The 15,647-nt window shown below is 35.4% G+C and overlaps 1 protein-coding gene across 1 annotated transcript; it reads right to left on the bottom strand.

The window, feature by feature from the left end:
- Positions 1–4,908: 4,908 nt before the first annotated feature.
- LOC108779793 (uncharacterized) lies at positions 4,909–7,965 on the bottom strand. Its single transcript, XM_018547299.1, has 2 exons — positions 7,960–7,965; positions 4,909–5,820 (listed from the first exon to the last, which is right to left on the bottom strand). The coding sequence occupies exons 1-2, from the start codon at positions 7,963–7,965 to the stop codon at positions 4,909–4,911; spliced, it is 918 nt and encodes a 305-aa protein (XP_018402801.1).
- Between the last annotated feature and the right edge of the window lie 7,682 nt (positions 7,966–15,647).

Here is a 15,647-nt window from a genome sequence, read left to right as displayed (position 1 = left end):
GAGAGAGAGAGAGAGAGAGAGGAGAAGATACGCGCGTATTATCGTAACACGCGTTTCGTACGTAGCGAGCAGCTGATCGCAATCCGGCGCCCGCGTTGACCGATGAGTTGCGCCGCCCCTGCCTGCCTTCCGTACGCGACCCGTAATTCGCTAACTATTTTATTTATAATTCAAAATCTATGCTTCGGATAAAATTTTGACAAAGGAAAAAATGTTTTAAAATCATCTCAGGAATACGTCATTTTAAGGACAAACGTTTTTTCTGATTCACCCTGTATACGAAACTCGCAAGCGAGCGAGCAGTACATAACTCCGTCGACAGATGGACGCAGCGGAGAACATTTACTCGTAATTAAGAATCACCTGGAAGAGAATATAAGAAGCGTAGCATTTCACCCTTGAAAGTGAAGTGAGCTGCAAAATTGGGTTCAAAATAAGGTAAAATCACCAAAATGTATTTTTTATGGGATAAAATTTTGTTTGGAAAAGTTATTCAAGGATGACTGGACCTGGAATTTCTAAAACAATTAAAATTTTATGCATACAGTGTGAAGGGCCAACTGTTACTAACTTATAATAACATATGTGATCTAAACCGCGCGATAGTACGTGTCCTCATTATTGTTCAAACATTAATCTATTGTGTTGTTTATAACATGATATAGGGTGCTTTCCACCTACGACGTAAATTGTGACACAGTGTCACACAGTGTCAGGGTGCTCCTTGGAACACATGTGTTTCGATAAAGCCCCAATAGGTGGTTCTCCAGTCAACTTAACAAACATTCTGTCCGAATTCCGTATGTCTAATCACTATTCATGGACAAATAAGAAGATATACAAATTGAAACAAACAACTTTGATAAATTTCAGTATAATATTATTTAAAATATTATTTAAAATTATTTAATATTATTTTAATATAGAGACACAGTGACACAGCAATGTAAACTCATCTCTTCGCCGTGTCGAGTAGTGAGACACTGTGTCGTTGCTGGAACGCTCAAAACCGAACACTGTGTAACACATTGTCGCCTGTGTCGTCAAGTGGAAAGCACCCATTAAAACACAGGTAGGGGAACCAGGGGTATAATGGTTACAGTTAAGTTTTTTCAAGTTTTAAATATATTAAAAATAAAGAAATCAACTTGCTTATATATTAAAATTTTTTTTGGAGTCTTTACTATAAGAAAAATCTAAGTTTTACTGCAAAAGAATAAGTTAACAGGACGAAATTATTGTTTTGTGAGAGTGTATCATAATCTCACTATGTCATTTATGCGGGGTATAATGGGATACCATATAAAACTTATCTACTTTTAAACAATTAATATCGAATATTGCTTAAAAGTGACTTAGAACACATTATTAAGTACAATGTTACTAGATAACACTTCTGTTCGTGTGCACTTCGTAATCCGTACAAAATTCTTGATAGTTAAAAATATGCAAACACGTAAAGGCTGGCGCCTAACCTCAATCATGTGTCACGGCGGATAGCGCCACGGCGCGGCGGCAGCCACTGTGCAAGTGTGAGTGATTCGGTCTCGCCGAGACGAGGCGAGACTAGCTCAAATCTCGTCTCGGTCTCGATTATGATCTCGAAATTTTCATCTCGTCTCGGTATCGTTCTGGTCTCGACAATGATAATCTCGTCTCGGTCTCGATTATGATCTCGAAATTTTCATCTCGTCTCGGTATCGTTCTGGTCTCGACAATGATAATCTCGTCTCGGTCTCGATTATGATCTCGAAATTTTCATCTCGTCTCGGTATCGTTCTGGTCTCGACAATGATAATCTCGTCTCGGTCTCGATTATGATCTCGAAATTTTCATCTCGTCTCGGTATCGTTCTGGTCTCGACAATGATAATCTCGTCTCGGTCTCGATTATGATCTCGAAATTTTCATCTCGTCTCGGTATCGTTCTGGTCTCGACAATGATAATCTCGTCTCGGTCTCGATTATGATCTCGAAATTTTCATCTCGTCTCGGTATCGTTCTGGTCTCGACAATGATAATCTCGTCTCGGTCTCGATTATGATCTCGAAATTTTCATCTCGTCTCGGTATCGTTCTGGTCTCGACAATGATAATCTCGTCTCGGTCTCGATTATGATCTCGAAATTTTCATCTCGTCTCGGTATCGTTCTGGTCTCGACAATGATAATCTCGTCTCGGTCTCGATTATGATCTCGAAATTTTCATCTCGTCTCGGTATCGTTCTGGTCTCGACAATGATAATCTCGTCTCGGTCTCGATTATGATCTCGAAATTTTCATCTCGTCTCGGTATCGTTCTGGTCTCGACAATGATAATCTCGTCTCGGTCTCGATTATGATCTCGAAATTTTCATCTCGTCTCGGTATCGTTCTGGTCTCGACAATGATAATCTCGTCTCGGTCTCGATTATGATCTCGAAATTTTCATCTCGTCTCGGTATCGTTCTGGTCTCGACAATGATAATCTCGTCTCGGTCTCGATTATGATCTCGAAATTTTCATCTCGTCTCGGTATCGTTCTGGTCTCGACAATGATAATCTCGTCTCGGTCTCGATTATGATCTCGAAATTTTCATCTCGTCTCGGTATCGTTCTGGTCTCGACAATGATAATCTCGTCTCGGTCTCGATTATGATCTCGAAATTTTCATCTCGTCTCGGTATCGTTCTGGTCTCGACAATGATAATCTCGTCTCGGTCTCGGCACGATACTCGAGACTAGTCTCGGTATCGTCCAAAACACTAAGTGTGCACCATTGTGTCCTATGTATTAGTGCGCCATTATGCCTCAAAGTACATTAATTTATTTTAGATAATACAAAATACAACAAATAAACAATATATTTGTATAGATGTTACTAAAGTAACAAGAAAAGATCATATATTAAGATAAATGTATTTGTGACAATAAAAAATTTAATTTTATTATTGCTGCTTTACACGAATATATAAAATAACCTGTAACTCATTCGCGAACAGCAAAGCGAACACACTAAACAATTTTTAGCAATATTCATGTAAAAATAATATAACAACTGATAACAATATGATATATAAAAAGATACATCTAACAGTAACTATTGTTCGACAATTCATTACATATTAGCATCTCTGTAACCAGATATTGAGTACATCCCATCTTATGTGCTCCACAATCTTGAATCAAATATAGTGTTCTAGGTGAGAGATCAAAATAACAGTTTTTTATATTTCAAAGATGAATCACAAAAGATCAGTATTAATTTTATTAGAATTCTTATACCAAATTGTCTATTTTAACATAATACATTTTGTTACTGAAAGATAATTTAATATATATATATATATATATATATATATATGTAAAATCTTGGCATACATAATGAGGTATTCAAGTACATGTTCTAGTTAGACTTATTGTTAGTCAAATCAGACGTAAGTTCGGAACTGTTGAGTATTACTGAAGAAGAAGAGAAGGGAACTGTTGCTTCTTTTATCTTATTATTTTCTTAAATCTAATGACACGTATCATTTGTACGCCAAGTTAAATTCTACCCTTCTTTCTCCCCGACTCGCCCCACTACTCATCATTTTCACTCTCCTCCATATATGTATAATATATTTTTAAATCATTCTTTAAATCATTCTTTATATATATTTTTGATACATCTATACTTTAACATAATATTATATATTATCACGAAAGTAACTGATATTAAAATATCTATATAAATATACAATTTATACTAACTTCGATACATGCCCATCCTCCGTCTTCCCTTCCCCACTACTCATCATTTTCATTTTATTTCACTATTTTGTCATATAATATTTATTTTTCCCATAAAATATATCGTTTAATTAACTAGTCTTTAAAAATTATATCTCTAAAGATCTAAGAGGTACCATTCCTACACTTACTTAATTCTAATGACATGTACCATTTGTACGTATATATAAACTTATCATTTAAAAAAAAGAGGTAGAAAAAAGCGCTAAGAGTGGGTGCTGCTGATCAAAAAACCATTTGGGCCAGTTTTACCAACGTCAATTACTTAATCGACTGTGAAACTGACCAATCACATTTGCTGTTTAATAGAACCATCTCTAAAAACCTACGTGATATTGTCCTTATTTACATAATTCTAATGACATGTATCATTTGTATAAAAGATTTGATATCAATAGTCGGCGCCAAGTTAAATTCTAATCTTTAAAAACCTACGTGGTATTATCCTTATTATTTACTTAAATCAATGATATCTATCATTTGTATAAAAGATTTGATATCAATAGCATTTTCTTCCTCGAAAACTATCGACTTCTGGAGAAAATGATAAAGCACAAAAGATACTTAGAATGCGTCAAGAAATGTTTCAGAATTTTTTCAGAATTTTTCGTAAACTCTAGAAAATTTTCAAAAAATTGGAATAAAAATATTTTCAAAAATGTCACCGACAAATTAGAAAAAATTCTAATGTATTCCTCGATGAATTCTGATAACTTTTCATACTTCTCATTTTTTCGAAAAAGTTCATAGTTTTCGAGTTAGAGCGCCCTAAACATTTTCAAAACAAAATTTGTTTCGGACGCCATTTTGAGGACCGCCAGGTTAAATTTTTTTTTTCGGACCATACATATTTTAAAATTTAGGACTCGAAAACGCTTTTCTATGTGGTAAAGGATGTGTATATTGCCGGTATCATATAGAAATTTTAGATCTAAAATTTTATTTAGTCAAAAAAATGACATTTTTTTGCAATAAATTGTATACAACTTTTTAAGCATTGGTGTTAGGCAAATTCTGAGGTCATATTCTGAAAGAACATGAAATTTTACGTCGAGTATCATAGGTCCGATTTTTTTTTGGCATAAATAATATGAAAAGAAACTGGATAAAAATGAGTTCAGAATTGAAGACATTCAGGACTTAATGTATTAAGTGTTCAAACTGTTGCCCGTGCACTGCTTGGCAGTGACCCATACGTATGTAAATACTTTCCTGAACATTTCGCAACATTTCTGGTGTGATTGAATTAGAAACATTTATTATCCTTGCTTGCAATTCATTAATATCGGCAGGTTTTGTCTCAAACACTTTACTCTTCAAGTATCCCCAATAAAAGTAGTCCAGCGGTGATAAGTCCGGTGATCTGGGCGGCCATTCAATCGATCCTCTTCTACCAATCCATTTATTAGGAAACACTTCATTAAGGTAATCTCGAGTAACTACCGCGAAGTGAGCTGGGGCTCCATCTTGTTGAAACCAAACTTGTTCAAAAGCAGGTCCAAGAATTTCTTGGATACGTGGGACCACTTGCGTTCGTAATAGATGAAGATAATTCTCAGCATTTATGTTCCCTGCGATAAAAAACGGCCCAACAATATTTTGTCCAATAATTCCTGCCCAAACATTCAGTTTTTGTGGGTGTTGAGTATGCGAATCTCTCATCCAATAAGGATTAACATCCGCCCAATATCGCATGTTCTGACGATTGACAGATCCGCTCAGTTCAAAAGTAGCTTCGTCAGAAAAACAAATCCAACTGAAGAATTGATTGTTATCGTCATATTTCCTCATCATTTCATCGCAAAACTCTACTCTTCTGTCATAGTCATCTTCAGAGAGTTCTTGGACGAGTCGTATTTTAAACGGGTGGTAACCGTGTGACTTTAAAACTTTTGTAACGGATTTTCGATCGATATCATATTCCTGAGCTATTCTCGAAGGAGGATTGTGCAGGTTTTCAATAATATTTTGGAGAACCTGCATAGACACGTCATCGTTAGTAGCTGTTTTTGGTCTACCCGATCTTCGTTCGTCAATAACTGAACCACTTCTCTGAAATCGTAAAACAGTAAGATGGACAGTAGATTTTGAAATAGGATCTTAATACATTAAACACACACACACACGCACGCACGCACGCACGCACGCACACACACACAAACAGGTGACGGCAAGTGGAACCACCTGAACAAAGCACCCCGAAGAGATGTAAACCCGACCGTGCAACCTCCACGCGGTACATCTCGGGTAATGCTAATGCCGACGGTATTGTTAGAAAAGACTGATCATACATATTGCAGGATGTTTGAAATTGCAGTTAAAACCTCGCTAAGTTACTATTGCCATCCCTGAAATTTTCAAAATGTTCAAAATTTTCTAATTGACAAAATTGAATTTTCCCGTCAAAAGTGAACGCAGCGCCCTCTATGCGTAGTGTTTTGGATTCGTCTCGAAAAGACCTTTCCAATGAACCCCCAGTCGACCTATGTTGCCATTTCAGATTTTCGACCCCCCTCGTGCCCCACGTGCCCCCTTAGGGGTGGGGGGTCGTAACCCCCCTCAAAAGATAGATTTTTTGAAAAATCGTTTCACGTGTTTCAGCGTTTTTTTTAAATACCAATGGTTTTTGAAATATTTGACCGTTCCGGGACTTTTTCCCATAATAAATATCATTAAAATTAAGTAAGTAATAAGGTAGAATAACTTGGCGCCGACTATTGATATCAAATCTTTTATACAAACGATACATGTCATTGATTTAAATAAATAATAATAAGGATAATACCACGTAGGTTTTTAAAGATTAGAATTTAACTTGGCGCCTCTACTATTGATGTCAAATCTTTTATACAAATGATACATGTCATTAGAATTATGTAAATAAGGACAATATCACGTAGGTTTTTAGATATGGTTCTACTAAACAGCAAATGTGATTGGTCAGTTTTACAGTCGATTAAGTAATTGACGTTGGTGAAACTGGCCCAAATGGTTTTTTGACCAGCAGCACCCACTCTTAGCGCATTTTTCTACCTTTTTTTTTAAAAAGGTAAGTTTATATATACATACAAATGATACATGTCATTAGAATTAAGTAAGTGTAGGAATGGTACCTCTTAGATCTTTAGAGATAGAATTTTTAAAGATTAGTTAATTAAACGATATATATTATGGGAAAAATCCATATTATATGACAAGATAGTGAAATAAAATGAAAAAGATGAGTAGTGGGGAAGGGAGGAGGGAGGATGTGCAATGTATCGAAGTTAGTATAAATTGTATATTTATATAGATATTTTAATATCAGTTACTTTCGTGATAATATTCTATGTTGAAGTACAGATGTATTAAAAAGTATATATAAAAATGTTTTAAAGAATGATTTAAAAATATATCGGCCTGGTTTACGTCGTGAAAGAATTGGTACGCGTATTAAATGTGTTTCATGCGTTTACATCGCCATTTGTATCATTTGATACGCGTATCAGTTTAGTACGATACTCTTGCTTGATACGCTCGTACCAAAATAATCCGACAGCGTTTACATCGTGCGTACTAAATGTTTATAGTACCAATTTGATACGAATATTGTACCTGATACGCGTATCAAGTGCACGATGTAAACCAGGCCATTATACATATATGAAGGAGAGTGAAAATGATGAGTAGTGGGTCAAGTCGGGGAGAAAGAAGTGTAGAATTTAACTTGGCGTACAAATGATACGTGTCATTAGATTTAAGAAAATAATAAGATAAAAAGGCAACAGTTCCCTTCTCTTCTTCTTCAGTAATACCCAACAGTTCCGAACTTACGTCTGATTTGACTAACAATAAGTCTAACTGGAACATGTACTTGAATACCTCATTATGTATGCCAAGATTTTTCATATATATATATTAATTTTCATTTCATTATCTTTCAGTAATAAAATGTATTATGTTAAAATAGACAATTTGGTATAAGAATTCTATTAAAATTAATACTGATCTTTTGTGATTCATCTTTGAAATATAAAAAACTGTTATTTTGATCTCTCACCTAGAACACTATATTTGATTCAAGATTGTAGAGCACATAAGAATTCTTTTGAAATTAATGCTCATCTATTGTGATTCATTTTTGCAATGTAAAAAGCTGTTATTTCGATCTCTCACCTAGAACATTAATCGGCATGTCGCGTAATCACATACCAGCATCACTGCGCAAGCCCGACCCGGCCAAAAGAGAAGAAGAAAAGTTACTCTTTAAAAATATATAGATACAGAGACTCTCTCGTATACGTCCACGTGTCGATAGTGTACCTGATATTGAGATTTATTTTGTGATATTAAAATACATTTTAAAAAATAATTAATATAAAATAGGGCTACGAGCCAAATATTAATTAAAATATAAAGGTCTTAGTAATAAACAGTCATTAATTAAAAATAAATATAAAATTTAATAAAATTTAAAAACAAACGTTACGACCTTAATTAGGTCATTCTCAATGTTAAGAACCAACTATCGTTAACAATGTACAATGATATTATAAAAATTAAAACGAATAAAATACGAAAAAACATGTATAAAAATTCTGTGATATGGGTATTTTCAATCTCACTCGCTATTGAAGACATAATTATATCGGCGCAAAATGTCGAGAGTCCATAAACAAAGCAAGACATCAAATAGTGTAAATTGTGACTCCACATTTCTAAATAAAATAGTAAAAAAACAATGTCAGTAATAGATAAAAATAATAAAAAAAGAAATATGACGAAAAATATATTTTATAATTAAAAGATAATGCAATGAAAGTGAATATGTATTTATTCCAATGTCAAAATATTACATACATATAATGAAAATTTGATAAAACGGTATAAATTAAATACTCAATAAGCTTACCTCAGTTGGTCGACAACAGACATAAAATCAATTATATTACACAAATCGCATTGATCAAATTTCATCGTCAATATGTCTGTATATGACGATGTACAACGATATAATGAAGACCTTTATTACAAATCAACAGACCACAAACAAGTTAGGTCAAAAACAAAATTGTCAAATCAAAAAGCATAAAAACCACGCACAAGATCTATTTTGTGAGGACTTATTCAAGTCCTTATTTTATTATTAAAATATAAGTTTAAACGTTTCGGTCATAAAAATTTGACCATCTTCAGTATATAGTTAAGTTAATGTAACATTAAATCATACGCATATTATAATACAATATTCGCTTACATCTATTCGCCATATTACAAAATTTCTTCTTGGTAAAATAATCTCAACATAAAACCTCGTTCTTGTCTCAATGTAAATTCTCCTTCCAATTATTGCGAATTATTATTTTGAAGAAACATCGTTGGTAGACTATATAAATCAAACGATTAAATTAAGATAATACTATTACAAAATACTAAATTTATTTGTTGATGAATATAATGCAAAGTTACCTATGTCTCCGATTTTAGCCGGCATCGTAATGGAGGATTTGGAAACAAAGATTCTTTCAACTATAAATGTTGACATTCCAATATACCAACGATATGTAGACGATATATTAATAGCAATCCCTAAATTGGATATTAAAAAAGTTTTTGATACTTTTAACTCGTATAACGAAAGAATCAATTTTACTATGGAGTGTGGTATTGATGGTTGGATGAATTTTTTAGATGTTAAAGTAGGTGTAGAAAACGACAGAATCATTTTTGATGTGTACAAAAAACCTACGAACTCTGGAAGATATCTTAATTTCTTTTCGAATCATCCAATGTGTCATAAAAAAGGCGTAATAATTTCCTTGATTGATCGTATAATATTATTGTCGCATCCGAAATTTCATTCTAATAACATCACAGAATTAATCAGAATATTAATCGGTAATGGATATCCTTTAAAATTTTTGTTTTCTTGTATTAATGATAGAATTAATAGTTTAAAATATTATAATATCAATAGAAATAGTATTATGAATAATGGAATAAAAAGAAAAAATAATTATTTGGTAGTGCCGTATCACAAAAATGTTTCAGAAAAGTTTAAAAACATCATTAATATTCCGAATACGGATATTGCCTACAAACCGATTAATAATCTTAGTAGTATAATTAAAACAGGAAAAGATAAACTAGATAAGTTCGATAACACTAATGTTGTATATAAGATCAATTGCAAGGATTGTGATCAGGAGACGCGGTAGCGTCTCCGGCCATGTTATGACTTATGTCGGACAAACGAAAAGACGACTAAAAACGCGATTAAAAGAACATAGGGATGGTTGGAAAAGAATTAATAATACCTCTGTTGTAAGCAAACATCAAGTAAATTGTAATCATGACATTGATTGGGATAATACTGCAATTTTAGATAATGAACCTATATATTTCAAAAGATCAATTTCGGAAATGATTCATATCAAGAATCAAACTAACAGTCTAAATTTACAAAGTGACACTGAAAAATTGCCACAAATGTATTATTCTATCATAACAAACACACACCAAGAATCGAATGTAAATCCTCTATCGTAGTTAATATTTTTATTGTTTATTTTATTGTTTTCAAGTTCATATACATATAAGAACATCGTTATAACATATCTGACTTTACTGGTGTAATGTACGATTTTTCTCTGACTTTTCACTCAAGATTTAACGAATTTTTTAACGAAACATAGGTAACTTTGCATTATATTCATCAACAAATAAATTTAGTATTTTGTAATAGTATTATCTTAATTTAATCGTTTGATTTATATAGTCTACCAACGATGTTTCTTCAAAATAATAATTCGCAATAATTGGAAGGAGAATTTACATTGAGACAAGAACGAGGTTTTATGTTGAGATTATTTTACCAAGAAGAAATTTTGTAATATGGCGAATAGATGTAAGCGAATATTGTATTATAATATGCGTATGATTTAATGTTACATTAACTTAACTATATACTGAAGATGGTCAAATTTTTATGACCGAAACGTTTAAACTTATATTTTAATAATAAAATAAGGACTTGAATAAGTCCTCACAAAATAGATCTTGTGCGTGGTTTTTATGCTTTTTGATTTGACAATTTTGTTTTTGATTTAAACCACATTTTATAAAAGTGTTATATAAGTTAGGTCAAATTAATGTTTATTAGTTGAGTAGTTGAAATATGTATGTTTGAATTCCACAGACGTGAGTTAAAACTGTCCAGGGGTCGTACAGCCAATCGCGTGGCTCGCTTTTGTTTGTGTGCGTGCGAGTGTACTTGTGTGCGTGTGGGTTAGAAATCGAATCGCTGGTTACCGAAGGTCACGCGTCGCTGGTGGGAGATGCCGGCCCGTCTCCATGACGACGGCGCGACGTTCGGACCCATTGCCACGTGGGGACGCCGCGACGCTCGACGACGTGGGCGGCGCGCGCGGTAGCCACGTGCGTGCGGGATTAGCATAAGCGCGCTCGCTGCGGCGAGCGAAGCGAGGTTAAAGCGGGGAGCACAGACTTTTGCATAACGCATAAAGCATGTGCATAAGGAATTTCATTGGCCCATTTTCTTATGCATGAGTCAATGGACCAATCAAATTCTTTATGTATATGGTTTATGCGTTATGCAAAAGTCTGTGCTTCCCGCTTATGTCTCGCTCTCCGCGAGCGCGCGCTCTTACAAGTTATGTCGTTCCCGCGCTTTTCGCGGCCGCGCCGGTCGCGCGTGCGCACCGAGATTCTCTCGCGAGCGGCGCGATGGTCGGTCGCGTGCATGCGCGCGTCAGGGTGTCGTCTCCACTCTCCGTTGAGATTCGTCATTTCTTCGAATGACGCAATCGACGTGCTTTCTTCCTTTTCATTATTTCCTGTTATACGTTATCTCCTGTTGCACGTGACCGGTGCGTGACATTTGCGTCAACGTTGTCGCGTGAATGTTGCGTAACATTGCGTAATCGGTGTTTTTTTAATTTTTTTTATATTTTGTTTTCGTGTAATTCAGTATGATTGAATGTGAAAAGGTTTTCTTAGTTATTCGATTGTCATTACTACATGAGGGAGAGTACTACAATTAAATAACACGAGAAACACGCGCGTATCGTATATACATATACGTATACGCACTAATTTATTTATCGAAAAATAAAAACTACGCACGAGTGTGCGCGATCTATTTGTAGCCTCAGGGTCGCGCTACGCCGCGTCGGAGATAAATCGTCGTATTATACAATGCATATGACTTAATCGCGATACTACACCGATTTTTAGACGAATTCACGTTTATCTATTCCAGGTCGCGCTCGAGCGCTTCGTAGTCTCGTGGTCGTGCGCTGGTGATAATCGTCGTATTACGCAATGCATGTCGTCTCCGATTAGATTTGTCATTTCTCTGAATGACGCAATCGACGTACTATCTTTCCTCTTCATTATTTCCTGTTAAATGCATGTTGTATACGATTAGATTCGTCATTTTTGTGAATGATGCAATCGATGAGTTCTTCTCTTCATTATTTCTTATTACACGTGAGTCGCGCTACACCGATTGTGGATCACTGACATCGAGGTCACGTTGCCCAATACGTACTAATTATTAAGTTGAATGAAATCATTTTATTTAATATTACACAATGCATTTGTTTATTTAATATGAATGTCTTTATTCAAGGTCGCGCTTGCGCGTTGGAGACTATTGTCACCGTTTTTCTCGTTTCGCGCGAGTGCGCGCGATCTATTCGTAGTCGTTACGCCGCGTCGGAGACAATCGATGAGATTCGTCATTTCTCCGAATAACGCAATCAATATTCCTTTTTGTTTTGACAAAAAAGTACGTCGTGACCTCGTGTTGCACACTTAAAACAAAAGAGAGAGATAGGTCCTCTCGATTGTGGGGGGAGACGTATAAAAAAGGCGAGGTATTCTAGGCGCGTCAGTGTAATTATTTTGTCGATTAAACATGAAAAGAAAAAAAAAACAATGGAGTCTCAGAGTAAAAGAAATCCCGATAAATTGTCGATTGTATTAGACGAATGTACGAATGACGATTCCGTTGTTGACGACGACGACAACGACATTGAAGATCGAATGCTGGTTAATGCACCAGCGATTGGTTCTATACTCGATCTGATACACAGTACGTGGATTCAACGTATTTTATTAATTGTAAATGTAAAAGCAACATTAGCATGTATATGGGGCAAAATTCCTGAAATGTCCTGACTAAAAAATAAAAGTTTTCCAATTTGGTCAAAACTTGACTGAAATGTTGTTATTGTTAGTGAAAGTCTAAATATCAAGTATTTTTGAATTTGATAAACTATTTTTTGAGTTAAAGAGTTACAAAATTTTGACTTTTTTAAAAATGTTTTTTTTTCAATTTATTATATTTATAAGTATGATGCATAAAAGTTAACATATAAGTAATGATTTTTAATGGTCTTTTTCTGCGCTATACGATAGTGGTAAAAGTTTTTCCAAAAAATTAACATTTGACCTTGAAATTCAAGGTAAAAGTTTTAATTTCGATATAGCTCAGAATCGGTTTTTGAAAAATTTTTTTCGACTGTCTAAACAGAAAGCTTGACTTTTTTTCTATAAGATATGTGAAAATCAAAGTGGGACACCGATTAGTTTTTGAGAAAATAACGCTCAAACACTCAGGCGCGTGGCGATAAAGGAGGGCGTGGTATAGTGGCGCGCGGGTAGAGCGCGCGGGAGTGTTTGAGCGTTATTTTCTCAAAAACTAATCGGTGTCCCACTTTGATTTTCACATATCTTATAGAAAAAAAAGTCAAGCTTTCTGTTTAGACAGTCGAAAAAAATTTTTCAAAAACCGATTCTGAGCTATATAGAAATTAAAACTTTTACCTTGAATTTCAAGGTCAAATGTTAATTTTTTGGAAAAACTTTTACCACTATCGTATAGCGCAGAAAAAGACCATTAAAAATCATTACTTATATGTTAACTTTTATGCATCATACTTATAAATATAATAAATTGAAAAAAAAACATTTTAAAAAAAGTCAAAATTTTGTAACTCTTTAACTCAAAAAATAGTTTATCAAATTCAAAAATACTTGATATTTAGACTTTCACTAACAATAACAACATTTTAGTAAAGTTTTGACCAAATTGGAAAACTTTTATTTTTTAGTCAGGACATTTCAGGAATTTTGTCCCATATACGTTTACATATCGAAGCAACCTAAAGAGGAATGTAATACGATTCGCTTGAAGGAGGCTCAGACGATGAAAAATGCTTTATTAATGTTTATCGGGTTTATGAAGAGGAAAGGATTTACGAATATAAAGTATTCCATGAAAGAGTTTCATCGGTGTCTCGCGATGCCTGAGAATAAGTTTTTGCGTTCCTTATTTATGGACACTTTCATCAGCGCCGATACTTTATTCGAATGGATCAGTGACTTGAAGGAGACTATCAAACGTCAAATATCGATGGTTTCCGAAGCAGAAAACCGTCGACAAAGAGGCCTCGTCGAATGGTGCCGGTGATGTGGAGACACTTTTCGCCTCAGCTGTAAAACGAAGCAGGACCGACGGACTTTGTCAGTACGTTACTAAATTGGACAACGGTCGTCTTTATACTGCGAGATCACTGGAGGAGGAGACCGGACACAAATTGATTCGACTTGACGTGTACGACGTCAACGATATCAGGGAAATTGAAAAACGTCAATGGTGGAGACACGCTAAGATGCGATCGCAATTTTTAACTATTTCCAGCACGGATCGTAAACAGCTCATGGTGGATCGTCTTTTGGATAGTGTTGCCGACGATTTGATGAAAGTACCCGGAATAACGAAGGAAGTGAATAGTGTGTGTATTTTTAGGTGGTGGAATGAGATCGTACATCAGGTTTTTTTTATACTCTTAAAAAAACCTTTTTTTAAAAAAAGGAAAAACATACACCAAGTGCATAAAAATATATTAAACTTCTTGATCAAAAACAGATATGAGATAAATATAATTGTCCAAGTGTATTCTTCATTACGCCAGTCACATAAGACAGACCGAAAGTGACTATAATTGTCAACTGGATTATAGTGAAGAAAAAACTTGGCGTGCCCGGGTCGCATTAATTGTAAACAGTGTAACGACCTAACTTTCGGATGCGCGGATGCAACTCGTCGGATTGTACGTCGCAGGATTCGAAAGAGGTTCGAACAGTGGGAGAGTGCAAGCAAGATCTCAGATATAAGAGTATTAAAATAAAGCGTTAATTTATTAAATGAAAAATGAGTGTTTTATATACAGTTTTACTTTGTAGTGACAGAAATGATGTACGTGTTGAATGTGTGCGTATGTAGTGTAGCAGAAATTGCGGCGGATGCCTTATAGGCTAAATATGCGTGTGTTTACAATATTGCGCACGGTGCGATAGATGTTTGACAGTGACGTGTCGAATGTGTGTGTGTGTGTGTGTGCGTGTGTGTGCGTGTGTGCGTGCGTGCGTGCGTGCGTGCGCGCGCGCGCGCGCGCGCTGACGATCGGTGTCGGTATATGTATGTTCGCTTGTGTCGGAGATACGCTCCTCGCGACGCGAGACTAAGACGGGCCGTTTAAAGGTCGGCTCGTATTTACTTCGCTTTTTTCTATGTCGTCTACAGAGACGGTTCGCGTTTTACGAACAGCTGATGTGTCGTGTTTTTCTACGAGCGATGCAATTACTTGCGCGAAGTGCACGCGGTTGGTCGCGGCTTATGGCTTTTTACGCGGACGATGACCAACGACCGAGAACACTCGGTAAAGGCGGAGAACACTCCACCCCGGGCTAAGGTTGGTCGATCATAGCGGCAGAATATACGATTAATGTCGACAGCTCGGGTTGACGACCGAGAACCCTCAGTGGAGGCAGAGCACCCTCTACCCCGGACGTCAACTCGGAGCCGGAAA

Source organism: Cyphomyrmex costatus, unplaced genomic scaffold (genome assembly GCF_001594065.2).
Source record: "Cyphomyrmex costatus isolate MS0001 unplaced genomic scaffold, Ccosl1.0 scaffold62, whole genome shotgun sequence".
Lineage (NCBI taxonomy): Eukaryota > Metazoa > Arthropoda > Insecta > Hymenoptera > Formicidae > Cyphomyrmex > Cyphomyrmex costatus.
This window is presented reverse-complemented; position numbering and strand designations above follow the sequence as displayed.